Source organism: Euleptes europaea, chromosome 1, assembly GCF_029931775.1.
Source record: "Euleptes europaea isolate rEulEur1 chromosome 1, rEulEur1.hap1, whole genome shotgun sequence".
Classification (NCBI taxonomy): Eukaryota; Metazoa; Chordata; class Lepidosauria; order Squamata; family Sphaerodactylidae; genus Euleptes; species Euleptes europaea.
Genome location: NC_079312.1, coordinates 78,082,374 through 78,103,708, shown reverse-complemented (window position 1 = coordinate 78,103,708; position 21,335 = coordinate 78,082,374). Strand labels below are relative to the sequence as shown.

Sequence of the window (21,335 nt, the reverse complement as noted above, 5' to 3'; positions counted from 1 at the left end):
TGTAACAAATCTCAAGTCACTTCAGATTCTAATGAAAATCCTTCATAAATAGGCAAGAGTAGTGGAAGTCCAAGAATTTATGTAAGAAGTTCAGTAAACTGGGAATTTACTGGGGTTAGTGGTTCCTTTTCATTGCGCTACTTCATATATTTCCAAAATGTTATTTGGCTCGTTCCTTCTCAGTCCCAAGTAATAATGGCAGAATTTAAAGAAATATTTTCAACATGATGCTCCCTTTACCAGACATATGGGTAAGATGATATAGTAGTCAGAATAAATGGCAGAAAGAGAAGCCAGAAAAGGAAACAGGTTTATTCTCTTTCAGTGAGTAGATACAAATAACAAAGTCATATAGTGCTTTTCTATTTTTTTAAAAATAGAGATCATGATGCTGTCATGGGACTGCAACAAAAAGTAAATAGGACTTGTGTGCCTTTACAGCCCTAATGGGTAGAAATTCAAAAGGCGAACCCCCTCATTTATGTAATTTTGCTTGTAATGAGGCATTTAAGGGTACCAAAGCCTTACCAGGAAACAAGTACTCGGAATCTAACTTCTTTTGTGCCGTGTTGATTGACTACTTCAAAATACTGTAGCTGACAGCTTTAATTTTTTAAAAAAACATAGCGCGCCCGCCCCGCCCCCCCGCATTTCCGTTATTCGTGCCCTGCGCCCGCAGGACTCCACTCCTCCCGTATCGGGGGCCCCACAAGCGCCTCCGCATAAGAGATTAAGAAGCTACACCGGAAGTGATTGGCCGGATCCCGGGACTCTCTAGGCGTTCCTCTATGGCTGACGCGGCCCGCTTGGCCCGAGCGTTCAGCCCTCCGCTAAGGCAGCCCGGCCCTTCCGCTTCCTTTTGGAGGCCGGTGGCGAGCCAGCGGCGGGGGGGCGCTGTGCAAGGGAAGAGAGGCGGCGAGGCGGACGGGCTCTGCGCTGCGCCGACCGAGGTGGCCTGGCTGCTGCCGCCTCCCGCGAGGACAGAGGCGGGCGACGAGCCGCTGCGGGGGGTCCCGCCTGCCGCCGCCGCCGTGCCTTGAGCGGAGACCCGCCGCGCTCCCCTGCCCTCGAGCCCGCTCACTGAGCCCGGGCTGTGCCTTTTTTGTGGCGCCCTCCCCTCCTCCTCCTCCTCCCCGTCAGAGTCGCGTGGGCCCGTCTCGGCGTGTCCTATGGACAGACACAAAGTGAAGCGCCAGAGGCTGGACCGCATCTGCGAAGGTAACGCCCTGAGTGCGAGGCAGGGAAGGGCCGGGCTGGGGAGGAGCGGCGAAGGCGAGCTGTGCTTCGAGCAGCTGGCTGCCGTGTGTGTGTATGTGTGTGTTTCGGCGCAAGCTGCCGCAGGCTCGCATTCGGACCTCCGCTCCCGAATTGCTCTCCACGCGCTGCGGTGACAGAAGCCATTATTATTATTGCTATTATTTTAACGGCATCAAACCGGTTGCCAGAAGTCGGTGCTATTCCTCCCGTTGCAAACTTGGATCCTGGAGCGATTACCCGATTTCTTCAAATGCTGCAGGCTCATCATGCGGAAAGTAATGGCTAGAGTTGCTGTAATCCCACCCTGACTAGTAAAAGTTCAAAGCTGCTTCTTGTGCTCGGTAACACTTAAAATTGATGCACTATTTGCATTGGTACATTATCTTGATAAGCTTTACAGTATTGCTGCAAAGTGGACCAGTACTTTCCCCCCATAATACAAGTGGGGCAGGAGAGAGGGTAAGGCCCAGAGTGCAGTCACCAAGATCCGATTTGAACTGGTGATTTTGCACATCCTGTTCTTGTGGCAACTATTACCTGCTCCCAATAGTTGGGTACCATGTCTTGTTCTTACTTTACTTCAGGGAGTCTCAGATGTTGCCATTGACAGCATCCTGGAGTAAGGGAGGACAGACACAAAGTGAAAGTTTTCTGCAGTAATAAATATAGCACCTTTAACCTGGATTTAGGAGCAAAGTAGATTAGAAGATTTTGGAGAAAAGGGGTCTGCCAGCCTTGTTGAACTCTGAGAAAGAGCCTGTCCTGATAGTATTCATCTTGTATCATATGGGGAAGAGAAAGGCAGCTGCCTATATTATACAGTCTTGTGGGAGGGGGGTCCAGTAGCGGGTTAGGAATTTGTATTTTGGCACAGTCAGAATGTGTGCAAAAATATTTTGCTGCAAGGGTAAGAGCCTCAGCAGGTCACATAAGTACCGAAACATGGTCTTGGAATCTTTGAGAAACAGTTTACTGATACTTTAGACAAGTGCTTCCTGAGTCTTCTGGTATTGTGTAGGAAATCATATGTCAGGCTTCTTGAAAAAGTAACATACACACACAGTTTGCCCAGCTTGAGTGTACTGAAGTATGTAGTTTGGGTGGGCCTGGCAACCAACTTACCTGGCAGCACTACATTCCGGGGCCAAGTGGCTATCCGCAAAGCTGTTCTACATGCATTAAAGCTGTGATGGAAATGAGGGAGTTTTAAATGTACAAGAGGAAATGTGTGGGTACCTAAAGATGCAGGAACTTGTGAGAAGTGTGTGTGTTGATAATGCAGCTACAGATTGGCATTGTGTTTTCTTTACTCTCACAGTCATGTGATTAATCTCCTTTAACTGCCTGATAATAGTTTCTTCGTTAGGATGCTCAGATGTGTACAGTGGATCTTTATAAGAAAGTGCCATGGGTATGGTGCCCCGTGGCCTAAGATGCCACTTTGCCAATAATTCCAGAACCACTTATCATCCTACAGAGATATAGGAAGTTGCTGATGTTGGTGAAAACATCTTATCTCCTCCCCCCCCCCCAATGTTGCAATTGATGAAAGAAGCAGACTGCTTATCTACGTATTCCTTTCTAGACAGCATGACTCTGGGATGACTGCATCATGAACAATATTGTCTAGACACACACTGCATTAACTGGACGGGGAGCAATTTTTCAGAGGCCTTTTCTTCCCTGGAATCCTCACTTAAAACACATCAAAAGCATGATGTCTTTCATGTACTTGTACCCTTAGTGTGAGCAGACTGATAACTATCATATGAGTTGTCTTCATGTTGTTTTGTAACCTGATCCTGCACTCGTTTCCTTAGAAATAAGTTCAATTGCGTTCAATGGGTCTTATTCCCACATGTATGCTAAGGCCTGAAGCATTAGTTTTATTTGAACAGTTTTGTGTCTTGATGCAGGGAGATTAATCACAATAAGGAATTACTGCTGTGTGGTATTGTGTGACACTATTGCCATGACCGGTCTGGACTTGTGCCTGTGCTTTTTCCTTTCTTGCACAAAAAACAAAAAAAATTACTCTTTATGAGCCCCTGTTTTGTATTTCATCATTACCTGTTTGAATCTGAAATGAGTAATTTGTGCACATGTTGGATGTAACAAATGTTCTCGCTCTGGATAGGAGGGCTTCTTTAGAACAGGAGGTCATCTTCAGAACCTTCTCATGATCAGGGAGGCAGGAACAAAAAAGTCTTAACACTTCCTGTCTCCCGGGGGAAATAACCCCGCCTTCTTCAGCTCCATTCTATTTCCAAGCTCACCAATCAGGAAGAACAGGAAGAATAATATAGTTTTCACCAGGCTGACCACCTTAACGTGGCCTCGTCCGGAATAACAAGAGGAACATGGTAACTTTGCTGTTAAAACCTACAGCACTAACCAGTGTAAGAAACATAGAACAAGAGGGTTGAAGACCAACCAACAGGAGGGAGGACCTTGGCCCCGCCTCACAAAATGCCCTCAACCTGTAGAAAACGATTGCCTGTAGACTGAACAAGTATTAGATAGATCCGGAGTGGAATAATTTAGAAGCTGCGAGCAGGTAGGGAGCGGGAAGATGCCCTCCGTATTCCAGAGCAGAAGGAGTCTTCACGGTAAGTAGTCCAAGGCTCGTTTTCCCTCTCTGGAAGTGGATCCCTGTTTCCCTTTATTTTTGGTCACCATAGGAGGCAGAGAAAGGAGATATTAGCATGAGTCACCATTGTGTCTGCCTTCCATGAGATTGCATAGAGTTGCTTCTGTTTTTAGACTGTGCAGGATTTTTTGACAGCCAGTTATATAGTTCATAAGTCTGACTGAGCCCAGCTGCATGCATCATTTGTTCAAGCAATGCTTTTGTGCATGTATTAATGTGACGCTAAGATGATCTTCATCTGCTCAGTGCCTGTATGGGAGGCCTCCTATATAAGCTGTGAGTAAAAAGAAAGAAAGTCAGCATAATATGTACTCTTTGTTCATTTTTACAACCAATTAAGATGCATATTCTTCTGTAGGTATAAGGCCTCCTATTGGTAATGGCCCAATGCCAGCACGTCCCTTGGTTGCCCTCCTGGATGGCAGGGATTGCACTGTAGAGATGCCTATTCTGAAGGATGTTGCCACAGTGGCTTTCTGTGATGCCCAGTCAACTCAGGAAATCCATGAAAAGGTAAGCATGCAATATGACCAGGCTGGGATCTTCTTTCTGTTGAAGAACTGGAGGTCTGGTTCAGGGGTTCACAAATTTTGGCATGGTTCAATTGCTAGCGGTTCTTTGTGGTTGACTCATTCTCTCCCTCTCAAATCCTAGAAAAGCCCAATATGAAGTACAGAGAATGTGGGGAAGGGTGTTTCTCTGCTTTTACACTCTGCTTTTGCCTAAGAAATAAACTGCTTTACTGATTATGCCTGCAAAAACCTAGTGTGTGTGTGGGGAGAACCATCTTGTTTCTCTCCCAAGTTCCCTGTAACTCATGGAGGACTGGGGGGTGGGGGTTGTGTTGGGTGTGTGGGAAAGGGGTGCTTGCCAGAATGGGGTGTGAAGTTCATTGCTGGCAAATCTAGCAAGTGGGTTTTAGTATACTGATCTGATTAGTTCCCAGTGCTGTGCAGCAAGCATCATTCTGTTGTTCTGTCTTCCCATAGGTGCTAAATGAAGCTGTTGGGGCTCTGATGTACCACACCATTACCTTGTCGCGCCAGGACCTGGAGAAGTTCAAAGCTCTCCGGGTCATTGTGCGAATTGGCAGTGGCTATGACAATGTGGATATCAAGTCAGCTGCAGAATTAGGTATGGTGATGCCTTGGAAATCTTTTTTAAAAATATATATGTAAATAGGTAGAGCAAAAAATAAACTCTTGGAAGTCAGTCAGAAAATTAGGATTCCTTGAGTGATGGTTGCTCTCAGGTGATACTTGGGAAGGGCTGTATGTCAGTGGTACAGCATGTGCTTTGCATGCAGAAGGTGCCTGGTTCAGTCCCTGGGATCCTTCAGTTAATGGATCAAGTAGCAGGGGAAGTGAAAGACCTGCACCTAAGACCCTGGAGAGTTGCTGCCAGTCAGGATGGACAGTACTGGTTGGATGGGCCAGTGTTCTGGTTCTGTATAAGGACGCTTCATGTGTACTACTATCATTTCAGAAATGGGCAGCTGGGGCTGAGAAATAGTAATTTGCCCAAGGCAAGTGACTGACATAGCTGGAGTCGTAGCATGGTACTTTGGAACAACAACCTTTTTGCTGATCTGATTGATTAAACAATATTGACACTCCAAATTGACACTCCAAATTGACACTCCAATTGTAAACCATTTTTCTTGAAAATAAAGGATTGGGTCCATGGAAAATTTCTGCTGATGGAAAGGAGGGAAATTATTTTTGCTGACTCCCTCTTCCCTCTGCATATCTTTCATTTTGCTCTTTGGGGTCCCTTGTCTCCCAGGAGGAACATTCTAAGAGGCAATGTGAGCTGCAGTGGGGAAGCAAAGGAAGTCCGTCACCAAAATGAAATTTTTGCTCTGTTTCACTGTAGTTGCTCCTAAACTATGAGCATGTGATAGTAAAGCAAGAAAAAATGTTTAATGGTGCCCATAGCGCAGTAGTAGACTATCAGTGCATTCCTGAGCAGAATGCCTGCGCCGGGCTTAGGCAACGTGGCTGGGCTGCCTCCAAAGGAGATTTCAGCCCCGCTGAAACCTCTTCCTGGCGCAAAAAATCCATGCAACCATCATAGGGTTGCATGGGAGATACGCCACCTAAAATGTGGCGTATCTCTACAAAAATAAAAAGGAGCATTCCTGGCCCCAAAGGGCTTTGGAGGTTGCCTAAAGGCAGCCCCGCCCCCAGGCCAGCGCCAGAACACCCCAGGAACGCCTCCTGGGACGCCATTATTCCCCAGGAATGCCGGTGTGGCTTTCGGACGCCGGCGGAAGGCCCCGTTGGCATCCTGGAGTGGCGCTGCCACGGCAGCAGCCGGCGTCCGGCCCTTCCCACCAGCTTTGGGCCCCCAAATGCCGGCGTAAGTTGCCTGGATGCCAGCGCAGGGCCTTCCCGGCCTCCTAAAGGACTTTCGTCCTGGACGCCGGCGCAGGTCAGGAATGCAATGTAAATGTCATTCCTTTTGAAGATCCCAGGGTCAGTCTGGCTTCTGTGTCTATCTAGTGGATTTTTTATTCTACCCTTTCTCCAATGACCTCAGAATGGTATACATGATAAAAGGACCTTGGGTAGCAGAACTTGAGAAGATCTTTGCCTGACATGTAGGAGAGCTGCTGCTGGTTTAGGGAAAAAACTGTTGTAGGCTAGCTGGACTATTATCACACTCCGTGCAATGCTACGTCTTCTGTTTTCTTCATACAGACTTCTTAGGCCAGAGAATCGTTTTGCTTACAATATGCTATGTATTATGAATAAAACTAATAGTGGCTACAGGGGCTTGGTTCATATGAAAACCAGACTTTGGGTTGGGAAAGGGGCTGATTTAATATCACTGAATAATACATTGAGTGATACGATATGTTGTCTTGTCCATAGCACTGGTATGTGTTTTCACATCTTAGTTTGTGCTTGGGATTGTTTTGGGAATTCTGATAGCCTATTCTGTCTTTCTTCTTAGGCATTGCTGTGTGCAACATCCCTTCCTCTTCTGTGGAAGAAACTGCTGATTCCACACTTTGCCACATCCTGAATTTGTATCGACGGGTTACATGGCTCCACCAGGCCATGCGAGAAGGAAACAGAGCCTCAAGTATGGAACAGATCAGAGAGGTGGCTGGAGGGGCTGTGCGTATCCGTGGCGAGACCTTGGGCATCATCGGTCTTGGTAAGAAATGGATGCTTTTGCATACCCTGAAAGAGCCCTTTTGGGCTTACCAGAGCACTTTGAACATTTCAAAAGTGATAGTGATCGGCAGAGTAAATATCTAGCAGCTAAAACATAGTCCTAATACTGGTATCATGGGAATCCAGGAATAGAACACTGGACTGAAGGCATTGAAAGGCCCTTTTTGTATGCCACCATTTGATTCAGCCCAGTTGCATGATCATTTTTTCCAAACCAAGATGCTTCCTCCCCCACCCCCAATATGCCCTTGCTGAAGAAATGCACTTGGATATGAATAGGGCTGGAGAAAATCTTAGTGACTGCCTTGTGCCAACTCTTTTAACACTCATGACATTGGTGCTGTACCCTGATTCAGAACTGAGGCTCAAGAGGTTAATGCTGTCTTCTGAAAAGGATTCAGTTACAGCGGAACAGAAAACTAACTTTCCAGCTTTTGAAAAAAATGCTTAATATTTGAATTGATAAACTTTAGAGATAGGATTGTGGGTTCCAAATATTGGCTTGCACCTCTTTCCCCTTTCCTTCTGTTTGTCTGGCCCATCTTTGTCAATCCTGGTGAACATGGCAAGTTCCCACTGGCAGAGACTGTGCATTATATAAAGTGTTGCCTTATATGGAATCAGACCTGTAGTCTGTCTAGCCATATACTGTCAGTTGTGGCTGGCGGTGACTTTCCAGGGCTCAAGCAATTTGTAAATTGCCAATAGCACACAGTAATCAAGGCTTTTGTCTTGGCCTCCTCTATTGATCAGGGTTCTAAAAGGTATATTTGTGTTTTTGTTATTTAAAAATCCAGTCCAATAGGAGGTTTTGTTACTGGGCATACCTTTGTTCCATGCGTAAGTCAACTATTATCTGTACCAGCTTTTGGCAATTTGCCTTATAAATGAAAATTATGTGAACGTGATACTTGAATACAAAGGTTCTTCACTGTCTGATTAAGTCAAGACAACTGTTGTAGTGTGGGTGGGTTTCTTAGGAGAAAAAAATACATAGATTTCCTCAAGTACCCACACTTTTTGTCTTTCTACTCCTTTTAATTAATAGAATCATAGAGTTGGAAGGGGCCATACAGGCCACCTAGCACAACCCCCCGCTTAATGCAGGATCAACCTAGAGCATCCCTGACAAGTGTTTGTCCAGCCTCTGCTTAAAGCAGGGGTGGGGAATGTCAGGCCCGGGGGCCATTTAAGGCCCGCAAAATCATTTGGTCTGGCCCTTTGTGGGTCCTGGCAGATCTCTAGCTCAGAAGGATCTAAGACTGGTGATCCGCCCCCTCCCGCAGACAGGAATAGCCTCTATTCAAGGCGGATGTGAGTTTGTTTTGCTGAGAAAAGGAACCTCCTTTCCCCCTTGCAGAAGAGTCATTAGCAATGGAGCTGCTAGGACGGCCCAAGAAGCTGTGTTAACCCTTTCCCACCCGGGCCGTGGAGAAACATGGCAGACACTCAGAGCCGTCTCTGGTCGTGCCTCTTGGCTAAATGTTTGACCAAATATAGCAGGCTAATTTTTAAGTTGATAATTTTGTATGGCCTGCGAATGATGTTATAAATATCCAAATGGCCCTTGGCAGAAAAAAGGTTCCCCACCCCTGGCTTAAAGACTGCCAGTGAGGGGGAGCTCACCATCTCCCTAGGTAGCTGATTTCACTGTCCAACAACTCTTACTGTAAAATTTTCCCCCTAATATCCAGTCAGTACCTTTCCACCTGCAATTTAAACCCATTATTGCGAGTCCTATCCTCTGCTGCCAATTGTAGAGACAGGATAATAAAGGAAGGCAGGAGTTGGCCATGAAGTGTACTCATGTGGATCATTCCTCATGCTCCTCCTAATACTTAGTTCCCCGTTAAGAATATTTTGTGCTGTACTTAAGATGAACACATTCTCTTTCTTTAAGGCCGAGTTGGGCAAGCAGTTGCCCTGCGTGCAAAACCATTTGGCTTCAACGTGATTTTCTATGATCCATATCTACCTGATGGAGTGGAGCGTTCCCTGGGATTGCAACGGATGGCCACCCTGCAGGACCTGCTAATGCACAGTGACTGCATCACGTTGCATTGCAGCCTCAATGAGCATAATCACCATCTCATCAATGACTTCACCATTAAACAGGTGCAGCCTTGCATTGTTCTGGGAATACAAGTTGCTGCTGTGAGGGTTGCCTTGGCTGTATGGCTTCAGCTTCCATGCAACCTTGGGCTGTGCAGATCTGAGCTTGCATTTCTGCTGAGGGTAGTATTTTGTTGACTCTGTGACTAAATCGGTTGCATGACCATAAAATGCCTCTCGCAGTTAAATGTTTGGTTTCAATCTATATATATAAGGAACTCAGTAACTGGCAGTGTCGAGTAAGCCAAAAATATTGGAAATATTTTTTTTAAACTACTTCAAACAGCTACAAATTCTTTTCACCTCATAGTCTTTGCTCTCTTCTGTCTGTCTCCTTAGTGCTCATTTATTGTGCTGTACCTGTTTGAAGGGAACAGTTTTATATTACAACAAGTTTTGGCTTGTTTAATTATGGTTTGATATTTGCAATGCCTCCTTGTGGGCTTTCAGCCATTCTGCTTTCTACTTGTCTTCATCCAGTGGTGCAGAAATTGATTGATATTTCCAAAATGAGGCAGGTTCTCTAGAAGGAAGAGCACAGAATGTCTCAGATTCTTCTAACATTTCCTATTTATTGAACAATCGTTCGCCCCAACTATTGGAGACGGTGGCACAGTTTTTAAAGTTTGTTTTAAAAGCCCTCCAAACAGTTAATTAGATGGCAGTATCAACAAACAGCACTATTGGATGTAACTGTCCTTTAATTGTTCTATAAAGGGCACTTTTTAAATATTTCCATTCCTTTTGAATCCTTCTGTATTGTGTTTTTATGCCAATAAAGGAATGATGATGATAGAAGGAAGAGCTGGCTGTGGGTTGAACTAGGAGGAATCTCCTATTTTCTCCTAAAACCTGAAAGGCTTTCTCCATCTTCTGTTGTAGAGGTTCCAACGTCTGTCCTTAGACTGCCTGGTTTAGACTGGTTTACTCGGTAGTTTGTCTTTGTTAACAGGCCAAGATGAAGAAAAAGCAAGATAAAAACAAGAAGTACCGTATTTTTCGCTCCATAGGACGCACCGCTCCATAAGACGCACCTAGTTTTTAGAGGAGGAAAACAAGAAAAAATCTTGTTTTCCTCCTCTAAAAACGCGGGCAGGGAGCGGGCGCGCCAAGCGCTCAGAGCGGGCGGGGAGGAGGCGGGCGGGCGCTCCAAGAGCTCAGAGCGAGCTGGGAGGAGCCGGGCGGGAGAGGCGCGCCAAGCGCTCAGAGCGGGCGGGGAGGAGGCGGGCGGGCGGGCGCTCCAAGAGCTCAGAGCGAGCTGGGAGGAGCCGGGCGGGAGAGGCACGCCAAGCGCTCAGAGCGGGCGGGGAGGAGGCGGGCGGGCGCGCCAAGCCGCCCCCCCTCCGCTTCCCAGCTGGGAGGCGAGCAAGCGCACAGAGCGGGCTGGGCGGGCGCACAGAGCCGTCTGGGCGCGCTGGAACGGCGCGAGGCAGCTTTCCCCGGCTGCCTCCCAGCGCGCCCAGCCGGCTCTGTGCGCACATTCGCTCTATAAGACGCACCCACATTTCCCCTCACTTTTGAGAAGGAAAAAAGTGCATCTTATGGAGCGAAAAATACGGTAATTAAGAGTGTTGGGAATGTTGCTGGGCCTTCTAAATGCTGTCCCCTGTATGGTTATGCAAGGCAGAATTTTTAATATACCATATCCAGAAAGGGCCAGTTCTTGCTGCTCTGGCTCTATTGATTCATTAGCTCATGCCCTTTTGGAATGGTGCTTTTATGAGGAACTTAGATCAGTTATATCTTTCCCCTTTTAATATATAAATCTAATGCCTCTGTGTCCGATATAATGCCTTTTTTATTAAGTGACAGGAATCCCAAGGCTACATTGTCAGTGGCAAGCTTTATTTCAGTCCTTATGTCCCTCAAAAACTAGATTTAAAATTACGCTGCTCAAGATCAATTGAATCAAGGAGCTTCTAAGGGATAAAGGAAAGGAATGTTGCTGGGCTGTTTTGTTTGTTGCATGTGGTTTTTGAGTAACATGGAATGGCAGAGCCAGCTTTTCTCCCTTTGCTATGGACTGCAGGAATGACCTCCTGTTGGCTATGACTGATGAAGTCGTTGCTGCTTTAGCTAAAGACTCTTGCCTTCCCCCTCAGTAGCTAGGGCAGGAAGTCTGACATTGTCCTATGTAGGTCCATGAAATCTAGAGTATTAGCAGTTGTGGCAGCTTCAGCATTATTTCTGGAGCCCATGACTTCTTTGTAGCCAGGTTGAAATGTCTGCATTAGGAGCAACTGTTAAGAGTTGAAAGCGTTGAACCTTACTGACTGACCTATTTGGTATGTCAGTACAGGGCTGATGGCTTGTTAGATACCTTATGCAGCATGGGCAGAACTACACTGTCACAACCCAAAGGTTGCTCTGTCTGAAACTGTCCTCATCTTTGCTGCATTTGAAGGGGAATTCTGATGTGGAGAGCAGGCAGACAAAATAGAAGCAAGCAGTTAAGTCCAGATGCAAAGTACTAGCCTTCTTTCTGTAAGTCCCCATCTAAGTCATTGGAGAATGATGATCATAGATGCTTGTAGTCCTGTTATTACATACAAAGGAAATTATTTAAGTTAAGCAAGCTGGAAGTAGCTCTCATGGCTCCAGCAAGTATACAGAGGATCTCTGCTAAGAAGGGAGTACCCAAGAAGTCAGTGAAGACGCTGTTTGCCAGGCAGTGGTTTTAAGGCTCTGTTAATGGTTTTTAAGGACCTAAGCAGCATGTCCTCTTGTTGGCTATCTGTGGTCAAACAGTTTGGGAATCTGGCCATCATACCTTGTAACTGAACTTCTGCTGTAAATGTGTCTCCTGAATTTCCTCTGTTTCTGTCGGTGGGAAAGAATGCCTGATTTCTCTGATCAGCACATACTTTCAAGGTGTTTTTAGAGTAAAGGTATCATTTCTCCCCAGCACCTGCCCTTCCTTTCCACCCCTAACCATCATCTCTACTTGTAGCACTTATACTCAGAGCCAGAACACAAAGCAACTCCATCTCTGATCCTTAGACCAAAAGGTAGGATGCTCTTATTGATGTGGGATTATTCTTTTCCTCTCTCCAGGCTGGGGGAAGAGAGGTGGTCTCCGAGACTGGGAGGAGCTTGTTCATGGATGCAAAACTGTTACTAAACTAACCAAATGCATGTTCGTGTACAGGCCCTCTCTTTCTCTCATTTTTAAAAAGCCCCAAGAGAAGCCCAGGATAGAGGCTACAAGCAATGTCATTGGATAGAGGGCAGGGAGGGGCCAGCCTCTCAGCCACTATCTTCAAGGGATTTTAGAAGTTTCCCCCTCCAATGTACATTTCCCACCGCCTTTCTCATTTCTCCTTCTTTAAGATGTTTTTTATATTGCTGTAACTATTGTTTAGATCATTTCAGTACTTGAAGTGCTTTCTGATAAAGCAAAGTGTGTACCCTTTCCACTATTCAGGTTGCAGTGAGCTTACCAGACTCTTGATGTACCTGAGGAAAAATACTTTGCCCCTCGTTCACCATGACTACCCTGTGTTCTCATTTTAATTTTTGCAGCTGTCATCGCTGCCATTCTGTTAGTGCTCAACAGCTTCCTCTGTATTTGTTTCTATAGATGCGCCAAGGCTGTTTTCTGGTGAATACAGCTCGTGGGGGACTGGTTGATGAGAAAGCCTTGGCTCAAGCTCTAAAGGAGGGGAGAATCAGAGGGGCAGCATTAGATGTGCATGAGTCTGAGCCCTTCAGGTAATGACTATACTATCAATATGTGCTGCTGCCATCCTGACCACTTTTCAGCAGGATGATGCTTACTTGGGGTCTCTGGTCTATGGGGGGATCACAACCATAAATCTCTCAGCATCTTGAGATCCAGTTTGATGTAGTGGTTACAGGGTCAGACTAGGATCCGGGGGACCAAGATTCGAATTCCCCTCTGCCATGGCAGCATGCTGGAAGACCTTGGACCAATCACACATTCCCAGCCTAACCTTCCTCACAGAGTTGCTGTGAGAATAAAATGGAGGAGAGGGAAACGATGTAAGCAGCTAAATGAAGTACATAAAAGTAAATAAATGTGCCTCTTTCTCTGCATGACAGCTTTGCAAATGGCCCCCTAAAAGATGCTCCCAACGTGATCTGTACTCCTCACACAGCGTGGTACAGCGAACAGGCATCCATTGAGTCCCGGGAGGATGCAGCGAAGGAGATTCGCAGAGCCATCACAGGTGACTGGGGTAGACTGCTTTGCAGTTTCTTCCAGGATTACTTCCCTGGATCAGATGTATATAGCAGGAACCGTTGTCTTGGTTTCTTAAAAGTTAGGATTTTTGAGATGGAGTTCTCTGCCTGATCAATGAAAAAAGGAATGGAAGTTACTGGATGAGTTCCTTCAACTCCTTAGATTATTTAGATATTTTTTTTCACCTACCTGAGATGAGGAGGATATCCAGAGTTTGGAGTCTAGTGTTCACTCTGCATGGAGTGAGGATTTTCTGTTTAGTGGATTCATGTCTAGTATCTGGCACCAAGGAATTTCTTCTCAAAACCACAACACTGGAGTGCAAATGAGCCATTCTTCTTTGCATGGCACCTTCTAGGGATATTGTATGCACTTGCATGTTGTGATGTGGACTTTTCTTGCATCTCTTAGGTCATGTGTTAGAACTAGGAAGGGACATTTGCTTACCCCTTTTGTGTGCAAGTTAGCTTTTTGCTTTTCTTGACTTCACCTTAGGTCACATACCTGATACTCTGAGGAACTGTGTTAATAAGGAGTACTTGCTTTTAGCGGCTCAGTGGTCCAGTATTGATCCTGCGACTGTACATCCAGAGCTTAATGGAGCTGCAGCTTATAGGTGAGATGTGTGTGCATTTTTACCAACTGCTTTTTTTTTTTTTTTTTTTTTTTTGCACTGGTTATTTATGTGTTTGTAGCTATACATCAGTTCCCTAACTTTCTGGCTTTCTGAGAATTGATTCAACCTTGTGGTGTATCTTTTGTTTGGCAGCAGACTCTTTTCAAGAAATAAAACATGGTTGCTTTCGTAGATTATTGTTCTTGAGCAAAGAGTACCAACTTGGGTGAGCCAAAGTCCTTCTGGACCCTTCAACTTCAGATGAGCTACTAGCTAGATCCCCTTTTAATGATTTTTAACATGGAGGTTCATCCTTAAAGCAATGAGGACCAAACTTGGTAGGCTGGAACATGGTGTTACATGACACAGAAAACCAGATAAATGTTAAATTTCATAGCTGCTTGCAGCTTATTTTGTAGTGGTCTTCACCATTCTTAATTTCTGATGGCCTTTCATTTCATGTATAGTTTTTGGGGAATGACGGCAGTGAAATATTCATGGGGCACTCATAGTAACTTGTAATGATCATGTGTTTTCTTTTGTGACAGATTTCCTCCAGGAGTAGTGGGAGTAGCAGCTCCGGGGCTACCAGAGCCTTCAGTAGAGGGGATTGTAACTCATGGCATTCCCTCTGTGTCTCACTCTGCACCCCATACCCCTTCTCCAGGAGAATCAAATAAATTGGAGCCAGACAGAGAAATCTCCACTGATCAGTAGCATCTCTGCTATCTCTTTTCATCCCTCATAAGAAAGCAGGGGGGTTCTCCTGTTTTAGGACCTATTGTGACACCTCATGGACTGTTTCCTGTTTGTGCTGGGCAGGAAAATGCATTTCATTGTTGGCAAATTCTAGCTCTTGCCTTTAAACAGATTATTTTATAACAGATTTAGTTTAAATCTCTTGGGGAATCTCTTTCCTTGTCTGGGGCAAAGAAGCAGTGACTTTTCATCCTTTTGGTAATGTTTAGTTTTATCATGCAAGTTCCCATGCACCTGCCTCCACTGTGATATGCAGAACAGCACCCGGCTGAACATTAGAACTCCAGTGATTCCAGAACAAGACTGGTGTGGATTCTTAAGGCGACTTCTTAAACTGAAGATCAGCTAAGAACTCAGGTACAAGTGACAAAGATCATCAGAGTGGGAAGGAAGAGCTGTGGCTTTACCTGTTGCGTAGTGGGAATAAGGGGACTCCCTTTCTCAGTTGTGGGCACTTACTGCTTTGATCCTGCCTGTATACTGTTAACAGCTGTAGTTGGTGGGTGACTTGCTTCTAGGGCACTGAGGGGTAAGTATTTACAAGAGCCAGAGTGAATTTGAAATTTTGCCTGGAATCTGATTTATGTTCAAAACATGTGCAGAGAAGTCACAGGAAGGAAGGTTTGAGATTTGAGCCCAACTCAGGGAACGAGAGCTCATCTCCACACAAGAAAGCAAGTGATTCAGGTGACTCTAGGGTTAAGGTTATGTAATGCCCACCCATTCTTGCACACTGGTAATGCAACTTTGCCACAAAAGAAAGTTTATGCTGAAATTCTAGATGTTAGGCCCTCTTTGACTTCACATTGATCCACTTCAAAGGCCCAGCTAGGATTGTTCCCTCTGGCTTTGTCTAGTGTGAAATGTCCCAGGTGTGTGTGCTGGATTTTCATGTTCTTCAGCCCTTTTCTCTGAATTGAGTCCTCCTTGCCTTGCAAAAAAAAAAGAGGGGAAAAAAGCAACAAAAATTCTCTGAGCTTGCAGATAACCACACAATTGTCTTGAAAAACTTAGTTGAGCTATGGCAGTTTCTAATGTTTTTCTTTCTAGGATGTTTTTAAAGGAGGCATTTGAACTATATTTGGAAGCAGAATTAAGGTTGTAAGTTGTCTTTTATGGGGGAAATTGCTTATTTCCTGGTACAGTATATACTTCAGTATCAAACAAAATATTTATTATTGTTGGAGGATAGCCTAGTCATGATGGGGTGTATTGACCAAGAAGGAAAAGATACAGCTTAAAACCACCTGCGTGAGTGTACAACTGGCAAAGGAACTTGGAAATGGAGAATGGGAATTGTTCTTAGAATCCAATTCCTGCCTCTCCCCAACCCCCTTCCCAAACAAAAGAGCAGCCAGTAAACCTGAAACTGTGGTGAATAGCAATCCCAACTTGAATCTGTACTTAGAACTGCAAAGTGAGCATGCTAGCATGTTCCCCAGGTTTCCAGCTCTTCTACAGACTGCTTGCTAATGTTTTCCCCCCTCCACTGCTAAGTGTTAACAGATGGGGGTGCTATTCCTTTAAAGCAAGGAAGAGGTGCATGGAAGAAGGAAATCTTAACTTTCATGTTGTCCAAATTTGGTTTTCCTTGAGATGGCATACGGTTTCCTGGTAGTGTGTGCTTTGTTAGAATGTGAGTTGGAAGTGTTTAATGTAGCATAGATTCTGGTAGGTGGGGGGCACAATAGCTTTATAATCCCTTGGATGATTATGACTTCGTTTTTAAAAAATCACATACCTCTTTGGTTGCTCAGGGTTATATCAATGCTCTCATGGGGGGCACACTAAGTGTGGGGAGCCTTTGAATGAACCATCCAGCTCTAAAGAGCTTTACTTTGGGGCAAAAACAACAAGCTCAATTTTTCTGGTTAGAACAGATTTTCATACCATTTCAAAATGGAGTGAGACTATTGTTTGGGCTGGTGCAGATACAACATGCTGCTGGTTTAGAAATAGGGTTCCCCTTCCTCTGTTACCATAGATTCCAAAAGCTAGAATTAAAGTATTCTCAAATTTATATTGGCCAGAATTAATATTGGTGAAACATAACTCTGAGCCAATATAGAGGGGGGCAGACATTTACACATGGGAGGGACAGCATGTGGTCTTATGGCTGCCCCTTAGTTCTGCATAGGGGCCAGTGTTTCGTTATATCTGCACTGGCCCTTGGAAAGCTGTGTTAGTTAATGAGTATGCTGGCCAGCTGACAGATGATTCTGAGAAGCCTGTTAATAAGGGGGAAACCCAAACTATAAAATACTAACACATTTTTGATGTGTTTCTTGCACTACTCTAGAGGGCTATGTGTATTCTGATCCATCCTCACCCTGAATCTGCATTTGTAATGAATAGCATAAACATTCATAAAGTTTTTTCCACACCGAGTTGTTTTGCTGTTACCCGAGAGAGCAGGGAAATAGCTGGGTAATAAGGGACCTGAAAATTGCAAAGAGAAAGAATTAAGTAGTACTTTGGAAGAAGAACAATTGAGGACCCTGAAGACCTGCCACTCTTGCTTTTTACCATTTGGGACCTGACTGGATACTGGTCGCTCCTTTCCAATTTGTTGGCTACAATGATACAAGCAGAAATGTGCTTAAAAGATAAAAGCGGAGCTTTTCAGGATATTGATTCTGTGTTTGTGTGATGTTCTTGTGCACATGCAGAATACATGTTGCCCAAGGTTATGAAGAAAGATGCCTCCCTACTATTTGTTTCTTACCCTACTTGGAGATATTAATGTATTTCACTGGCCAATGCAACTTAACAAATTATGTGGCTTTAAAACTGCTGCTTAAGTTCTGGCAACCCATGGGTTGAGCATCCCTGCTGTAGAGAAACAGGAAGTTGATTGTCCTGGTGTCAAATTGCATAATAAGCAGAGTACATCAGTAACTCCCCCCCCCCCTTGAACTTGCTCCTGGCAACTCCTGTCTTTAATTTGTAAGTTTTCCAATGAAGGGCCCTAGTTGTGGGATTGCTTGAAGTTAGTTCATCTTTCCAGTTTCAGGGAATAATTACATGATACACAATTAAGGTGGCTCTCATATATTAGTAAGCAAATTCTTTTTTTACACATGAATACCTCTAAGGACTTATCAGGTAAACCTCCATAAGGAGAGAAATCGGGATGATCCCAGCTGGCTAGCACTAAGCCTCTTGTTTTATCTAAAAACCATGCTAGTTATGTTATTAGAAACGTGTACTTAACAATAGTAACAATTGTGTCAGGCTCTGGATGCTGGTGAACATGGTTTTAAGCCTTAAGCTCTCAAAAATAACCAGTATTACCCAAGCTCATGTTTGGGAATTAAAATGACTTTGAAACTACCAGAGTGGCATTATTTGAGGATCCAGAGCAGGGTTGAGACTCCTTAGCTAACACCAAGCATCTGCCCCAGAAAGCAGGATTGGCCAGGTGCTGACGAAAGCGCTCTGATTGCACATAAACAGTATGTTGTTGGCTAGAACTGTCAGTTCCCACAAGAAGGTGTGAATCTTAAGACACTAGTATTTCTCCTAATCCCAAATGTAGGTTCAGGGAGCCCTTCTTGTGTGTATAGATGTGCATCTTCTTGCTCCAGATTTTATGCATGCTGGGGAAGAAACAAACAAACGAGAGTCTTATTTTTAAATTGCCTTCCTTCAGAATTAATGTGGAGCTTAATCCCAAAGAGCAGTAGTCTTTTCCTAACGTTGAGGTGGCAGGAGCACCCTGGGTCATGCCAAGCTTATGTGCAGGAGGAGTTCACTCTGTCCTAAGGTATTTTCTGCTTGTCAGGTTTGCTGTTGCTGACCAGCTTTTTTTATAGAGGACTCAGAGTTTCAGAAATATATTTTTATAGACAATAACTAAACTGTGAAACTTAAAAAAAGTTAAAGCATGTAAAAGCATTTCCAACAATGTTTCCTGTACAAATGTTTCTCCCTTCAATTCTCTCCTGGCTTTTGTTAGAAGTTTGACAGTTTCTTGAATATATTTTAATAAATATTTCCTTTATTGTCATGTGGGTTGTCTTGTTTTACTTTTCAGTGGGTTAGCCCAGCCATGCAGTACTGTTTCAGCCAAAACATTTTTGTAGATCTTAAACTTATTGTGGCAGAAAGTTTTTTGGAAACCCCTCAGATGCATCCAGGGTTTTAATCAGGCAGGAGAAGTAGATATATATAGAGGAGTATAATCAGAAAAGGATAATCAAAGAGACCAAATAGCCCCGCATTCTAACACATAGATATGATACATTACATTGCATAGCACAGATGAAAACAGGAATATTTTACTTTTTTGTGCTGTTCCTACAATATATTTGATTACTAATGATGTAATATCCTTTCTCATTATCACCCTAAAACTGACTATCTGTGCCGCTTGTACTTCTGATGCATTGTTTGTTACAAGGTAAAGATAGCAACCCTAAGGCAGTGAGATGACTCTGGCTCATGCTGTGGGCCTAAAAAGCCTTGTTCTAAATACAAAATCACATGGCATGTGAAAAGGTATAGAGAAATAGCTATTTTTAATAGCTACTTTTTCCTTGTTACCTGAATATCTAATATATAATGCTGGAAATACTGCATAGTTTTAAAGGAACTCCTGCTGACATCATTAAAAATGTACATGAGGTTAATTAGTTTAAGAACATTTTAGAAAAAGACAGAAAAACAAAAATGCTAATTGCCAGAGGATATTAGGACAAACTCTGTTTATTCCAGTACATGATAAATGTAATCAATTCCTTTAGAAATTCATCATTTAATGGATTGCCTTGATTTTCTTATACCATGTCAATTGACTATATCCTCTGCAGCCAATCATACATGTGACTCATTTCACCCCCCCTCCCCCCGGCAATACTCCCAGCACTGCTACGGTGCTTTAGGTAACTGGTAACATAGGAATACATGAAGCTATGTGATATTGAATCAGAGAATTGTTTACCAAGATCATTGTTGTCTACTCTAATTGACAAAGGCTCACCAGGGTCTCGGAAGTGGACAACCGGCTTAGAACTATATTGCCTGGCACTTCTATACTTGACATTTGCCTTTTGGGGCTACTGGAACATAGCCTGGCTGGGTTGGTCAAATGAATCTGGGTGGCAATAAACACCTATTTCTGGCAGGGTGTAGCTCCAGTTGCTTTGAAAGAATAGGCCATGAAGACCCCTCCTGAAGAAGGCATCCTTGGAACCCACTAATAACTACCACTATCTGGTGAGAAACTTGACTTTTTTGGGCAAAGTGCTAAAGTGAGTGGTGGCATTTAGCTTCAGGCAGTCTTGAAGGAGACTGCTTAATTGACCCCACTTAAAGCTATTCAGGCCTTAGTTTGAAACAGCAACGGTCTTGGTCATCCCAACTGAACTTCACCAAGAGTGTGACAGAGGTGTCCCTGCAGATTCACCTGAACCTCTCAGTAACTTTCAGTATCATCAGCCATGGTATCCTGGGGAGGTTAGCTGGGCTAGGAGTAGGGGGCGCCATGCCTTGGTGGTTCTGCTGTTACTTGAGTGACCAGTTCTAAAAGATGGAGCTGGAGGCCTGCTGTTCAGTCCCATGGCATTTATGCTATATGGTCCTGCAGGGATCCATATTGCCCCCCCCCCCATGCTGTTCAACATTTATACAAAACTGCTGGGAGAAGTAATCCAGATTTGGAATAAGTTGCTACCAACAGGCAGATGACACCCAGCTCTATTGCTCTTTAACGGCTGAGTCAGGTGGGTGTGTGGAAGTCTTGACTGGTCTCTAGAGAAGGTAATGCAATGGATGGCCAATAAACAAGTTCAATCCAGACAAGACAGAGGTGCTGCTGGTCAATGGAAAAGCTGCTCAAAGATTGGGGAGTCAGCCTGTCCTGGATGGGGTTGCATGGGGTTTGAATCCCCGCTGCTCCACATGAGTGGCGGAGGCTAATCTGGTGAACTAGATTTGTTTCCCCACTCCTATACACGAAGCCAGCTGGGTGACCTTGGGCTAGTCACACTCTCTCAGCTCCATCTACCTCACAGGGTGTCTGCTGTGGGGATGGGAAGGTGATTGTAAGCCGGTTTGAGTCTCCCTTAAATGGTAGAGAAAGTCGGCATATAAAAACCAACTCTTCTCCCTCATACAGCAGGTTTGTAACTTGGGGGCATAGTGCCTTTTGTCTGATACGCCAGCCTCAGCTGCTCCTCGAAAAATGTAATCTGGCTAGAGATCCATACTTTGATTACATACAGGTTAGATTGCTTTTGAGAACTGTCCAGAAACATCAGCTGTTCCGCATTACAGCAGGCTAACATCAGGGTGGGAGACAGGGCTTGTGCTGAAAGATCTCTACTGGCTTCCTATCTGTTTTCAAGAACAATTTCCAGTGCTTGTTCTTAACTTTAAAGCTCTATGGTTTGGGCCTACGTACTTGAAGTGACTGCCTCCATCTTCAGAGATGAGGCAGATTAAAAATAGAAACAGGGCTTTTCCAGTGGTGGCACCTTTCCTGTGGAATGCCCTTTCCTGTAAAACTCTCTTTTGGGTTCCAGTCTAAGATGTTTATTTTTAGCCAGGCTT

At 44.4% G+C, this 21,335-nt stretch overlaps 1 protein-coding gene across 1 annotated transcript; it reads left to right on the top strand.

Moving 5' to 3' along the window:
• Positions 1-1,138: 1,138 nt before the first annotated feature.
• Positions 1,139-15,383, top strand: LOC130489887 (C-terminal-binding protein 2). The gene is made up of 9 exons (XM_056863679.1): positions 1,139-1,218; positions 4,266-4,420; positions 4,897-5,041; positions 6,866-7,072; positions 8,993-9,207; positions 12,785-12,915; positions 13,267-13,394; positions 13,904-14,024; positions 14,573-15,383. The coding sequence occupies exons 1-9, from the start codon at positions 1,170-1,172 to the stop codon at positions 14,739-14,741; spliced, it is 1,320 nt and encodes a 439-aa protein (XP_056719657.1). The 5' UTR covers positions 1,139-1,169; the 3' UTR covers positions 14,742-15,383.
• The last annotated feature ends 5,952 nt before the right edge of the window (positions 15,384-21,335 follow it).